General features: G+C 33.6%; 1 protein-coding gene across 1 annotated transcript; it reads right to left on the reverse strand.

Annotated features, from left to right (window-relative positions):
• Nucleotides 1-1,774: 1,774 nt before the first annotated feature.
• LOC112515854 (nudix hydrolase 17, mitochondrial-like) lies at nucleotides 1,775-3,601 on the reverse strand. Its single transcript, XM_025122802.1, has 4 exons — nucleotides 3,323-3,601; nucleotides 2,704-2,821; nucleotides 2,506-2,589; nucleotides 1,775-2,359 (listed from the first exon to the last, which is right to left on the reverse strand). Exons 1-4 carry the CDS (start codon nucleotides 3,406-3,408, stop codon nucleotides 2,114-2,116), a joined length of 534 nt encoding a protein of 177 aa, XP_024978570.1. The 5' UTR covers nucleotides 3,409-3,601; the 3' UTR covers nucleotides 1,775-2,113.
• Nucleotides 3,602-5,350: the final 1,749 nt, after the last annotated feature.

Below are 5,350 nucleotides of genomic sequence, written 5' to 3' on the forward strand. Positions count from 1 at the left end.
ACTCGTATGGTTTGAGTTGGGTTCGGTTGTACTTTCGTTTGGGTTGGATTAAGTTAAGAACCACAAGCATTAAGTTGGATTGTTCAGATGTTGAACCCATGATTATCCTATATTCTACCGTTCCAAAATCTCGTGGATCCGTGTCTGTCTATACACCACATGACTTACACTTATTTACCTCCACCAGTACCATGTAATAACTATCTGTCATAACAGCCTCTGAACCAGTAGTACGGTAGAGGATGATGTTTATCCTTACGTATACTTAAAACATGGAACACCTAGACATAAATATAGTGAGATTACCATTTTACCCTTGGCAACGTAGTACCATGCATATCCATTCAAAGAGTTGAAGAAGGAGATATTTGTCATAAAAGCTGCAATCAATTCAAGAGAGCAATAGCAACCACAGACTTCTTATTATGGGCGGAACCATTCGAAATCAAGATTTCAACCTTCTAGAAGTTAACTCATTTTGTGGATTTCTATGCCTCTATTTTATAACATTAATTGTTTACTCTTTTTTTTTTTTGTTTCTAGAAGGAATCTAGTATTTCTAGATCTTCGAGAAAACTTTGCTATTTCAAAGAGGGTAATTGACAATTTCTATTATGTCGATTGAGTTATCGTTGAATAGGCTAATTTTAAGTTTATAGGAACAAGAACTGTGTTATCATATCTAAAACTATTACGATAAGTTGTTGGAATTAAGTTAAGTAACCTAACAAGTTATGTCGATGAAGTTGGGTATGTAACCTAAAATGGTCCGACTGAGAGTAAGTATTTCTTTCCACTCTTACAAGGTCAGCATCCCAGTTGTTGGTTAGAGGGCGTTGACATTATCTCTTACCTGATAAGAGGCTATAAGTACTTATTAAACACCCCTTAAGTACTTTATTAGGGCGCTTGTGTCCCCTAAAAGACCCATTTTGACATAATGTATCGATTCTTGAACTGTTGATTATTACATCTCAGGAAACGATACGTCACCAAGGAAATGGCTCTTCAATCGGTCTTGCCAAATGTAGCACACACTTGATTGGTAGTCCTAAAGATCAGAATAGATGAATACAAACAACTGTTTTTTCAAAGATTTTCAAACTCACTCATAAGTAGACGAACACTTTGTGGTAAATGGTACTTCACCTAGTATAGCGAATCCGAGGTAAAATCAAAACGTTTATATCTTCTTGAAGAAATCTTGATCACTAGGATTCAAAAACGTAGAAATCCAAAAATAAGTATAAAATATAAAAGAAGTGATATCTTTTATGTTATCCAACTCAAACTTAAAGATCCACTTGTACCGTTATGTGACGCTGAACCACTCAAACTCTAGTTTTCAAATCATCTTCCATCTCACAACGAGATTTATTGAAATATTCAAATTGAATAAGTAAACCAAAAAAGCCAAGTATATTTCACCTGAAGATAGGGTTTGGAAGATGGGATATACGTGGACATGTTCTTTACCCCAAGAGAGTAGAACAGTTGTTTCCATGATGACTCTGCTTTGTGAAAAATGCTTGGAAAAATATAAAGCTTGTTACTTGTCGGAGTCTTAAATCAGTAGACTTGGACTATTTTTACTTAACGGAACCTCTCTTTAGTCCTTAAGACCTTTTAAGAGAGTAGCACAAGGGTTCCGCATATCCTCACATTTCTCCTCAATATATATTGGAATTCTCTTATCATTTAAGAGCTTTTTTGGAGAATAATCTAACGAGGTTTCATAAATTCTCAAGTAATCAAAGAAACAACACCATAACAATTTCCATTCTAATGAATTAAACTTCCATTATTATGATCAAGATTGTACAAATCTAAAGAACCAAAAGTATAAATTAGAGACACTTCCTACCCATGTCTCTTGAAGTATATGAATTTCCCAAAAAGGAATTGAAAACTATTGTTAGGGGTGCCTAAATATCCCTCAAACTAGCTCTTGTTACTTCTTTCTCGTCAAATCTTGTAAACCAAACAGACACAGTATATCTCACTCGAAAGTAGAATCTGAGAATTTATCAAATCTTGTTACGAACCCATTTGGGAGCTCAATCTTCTGATCCAATTTCTGAAATCTTTCCGTATTTACAGGTGGTGAATACGCTCATAAATTACTCCATAAATTACTCGAAGGAGACGATTCAAGTCTAGTTACTAACAAATCCAAAGCTTCCTTCATCCATGAATATTGGCATACTTCTCTAGCTTTTGGTACACTCACCCAAACTCTTTGGCGGATATCTTTTTCAGGCCAGAAATTGAGTTGTTCATCCACGCGTAACGGAAACATATGCCCTTCGTAGTACGAATTGTTGCCTTTGCTTTTAAAGCACCATTTACCCAATACTCCCTATAAAAATTCAAGAAAAAAGAACCTGTTAATCAAGGGTTTTGATGAGGAAAAGAGGCAAAAAGTTGCCCAATTTGACTTCTTGTTTCTTTCACTTGTTTTTTAGCAGAAAATGTCAAATTTGTTTGCTAGAATGTGGAACAAACCTCAACAGTTCCTAAAACTCCGGCTTCCTCCATGGATTCTCTAAGAGCGGCATCTTCCATCGATTCATCGGATTCCCAACCACCCTGATAACATCAAAACCATGTGTTATGATCGTAATTTTCGAAGATAAGATCGATAAAATGCTACTCGAAAATGTTGAAATTGATAAGGTTTATATTCAAGAAATGTATGTATACCTTAGGGAACAACATTCCTTTGCCTTTTCTTTGTGCACTAATAACAAGAACTTCTAACGTATCCTCTAAATTCTTGCTTGATCCCATTTTGCTAACTTTTATTCTGTAAGGTATACATCTGCATCAGATTCAAAAACCATTTGTTAGCAAACAAATCGTACTCAAGAAAGAAATGCATATAAAATCTTTAAAAACCCCACAAATTCAACAAAATGATGATGATTTCTCTGCATTTGAAGAACCCTAATTTTCAATTCCATCGAGAAGAAAAGAGTATATAAACAAAATCCCCAATTTCAAATTTCAATTTTCAAACGAATTGGCCTTCCATTCTCCCAAATTTCGATGATTTTATCCCGAAGAAATCGAAAACTAATCAAATCGAAGATGTGGGTATTCGAAATCCAATCATTCCTGTTTCGATTCATCGTTTTCGACATATGGATATTGGATATTATCCCCTAAATTGAAGATTGAATGAAACAAGGGTACAACCCATTATTCCAAATTACGGATAAAAACCCATAAACCAAAAAAAGCAAATGATTCCAAATTAGGGAAAAAACTAAAAAAAACCCTAAACAAGAAAATAGATGAAATTAGGGAAAAAGGAACTGACCCAACGACTTGGCGTTGGCCTTCATTGTAACGCTGCAACTGTCTACCTCTACGAGCGACCATGGAAACAACAGTTTTCAATTCCATTTCAGTAACTTAAAATTGGAAAGAAGGATGAAACAGTAAGAAACCCAGATGTTTTTAGAGAGAAAAGATAAAGAGAGAGAGAGATGTGATTGGATAGTTGAGATGTATAAGTAGATGAACGTATGTGTGTATATATATAGATAATGGAAGGAAGGAAGGAAGTAGGAGTGGTGATGATGGTGGGTGCCAATGGCCATGGAAGCAGCGTTTCCCATGTGGGGTCGGAGGGGTATTGAAGGAAAAAAGCGCGGATGCGATTGCAATGAATGCGTGTTACGTGGCACGTGCCGCTTTTTTTGTCGGCTTAATCGACGCTGCATTTGAATTAAGTCGATCGGGATTCTTATTCAGACCGGTCATCCATAGTGCATGAATCTTTTATTCCTGGTTTGTTTTTAAACAACTTATTTTTTTTTTCAAAGTGTTTATTAACTTATGTAGTGTTAAATTAGAGTTTTTATAAAAAATGTTTGGATTAGCTTATACGGTACCAAAATTTAATAAGTTGATAAGGTGTTTTTTAGTGTTTGGTAAATTTTGCTTATACATGTCAAATGACTAAAAAGGATCTTGATCGTCTTTGTGATTTTGCTTATACAGAAGATCATTTTAGGGCAAATTTTGCTTATATATGGTCACTTTTTAGGGCAAAAAGTCCGAATATGAACAGCCAAATCTAGATCGATTGTCCCTGTGATTTCAAGATCGTCTCGATGATTCGAGATCTTGATCCTCCCTGTAATTCCACCAGCGAAGAAGGTGGACGAGTGTGTGAGGGAGGAGGGACTGGTGTGTATTATGATGAAACCATGGAGGAGCGATAAGGGAAAAGGGATGGTGAAGGAAGGAGGGAGGGAGACAATGGAGAAAGAAGGGGAGGAGCAATAACAGAGGATAGGATTGTCACGTGGACGGGGAACTGATGTGGCTGGAGAACAGAACGGGGTGCTGATGTGGTCGGAGAATGGATGGGGCACCGATGAGGTTGGAGAACGGATGGAGCTGTACCAAAGGATATGATTGTCATTGTAGGAGAGAAGGGTTATTAGGGTTTAAAAAATAATTTGGTTTTCAAAGCTGATAAGATAAGTTGTTTCTGATAAGTTATAAGAGATTAACTTATCAAAAACTCCTTATTATCGGTTTGACACCGGTAAAAACATTATCTTTTTTCCCCATCCAGACATTAAAAAATGCTTGTTACAGGTACTGCAATAGAATAAGTCAATAAACACTTTAAATAAGCAATCTTAAACATCCCTTAATTATCCACATTTTTATTTTAGCTTGTCTCACCATTTTTTAAATAAATTTCCACTTTCTATTTGAAAAGTGTAATGATTACATATTTATAAAATTATATATCATTTTTATTATAAATATTTATTTTGGAAAGGAGGGAATAAATCTTTCTTTAAATTTGTTGGTATTATTAAAAATAAAATTATTATTTAATAATTAAAAAAAATGTAATAGTTATAAATATTATTATTAAAGAAAAGAAGAAAATAATCTCACTATCGTGATTCACACCTTTTCTCCTCCTCTCAATTTTAGGTATTTATTAATATAAATATATATATATATATATATATATTTATATATTTGAATTAATTGTCACATCAATCTATTTATTAATACAAGATATTTTAGAATAAGTCAATAAATTTTTTATCATTATTTTATATGTCACATAAATTTTGGATTGTAGCTTTTAACAATTATTGTACCAAAATATTATATTATTGATGGTATTGGAGTTTTCAGTCGATACAAGATAGTGTTGGACAAATATAAGTTAGCTTATTTTTTGAATATATTTTTTGATAAACATAAATCAAATTACTGAAATGGTAATTGAAGTAATGTTTTGGAAGCTTTTTGATATTTTTTTCAATTATACTTATAATTAGTGTTAATTGTTTTTTTACAATTAATTATA

This window comes from Cynara cardunculus (genome assembly GCF_001531365.2).
Source record: "Cynara cardunculus var. scolymus isolate 2C chromosome LG 7, CcrdV1, whole genome shotgun sequence".
NCBI lineage: Eukaryota > Viridiplantae > Streptophyta > Magnoliopsida > Asterales > Asteraceae > Cynara > Cynara cardunculus.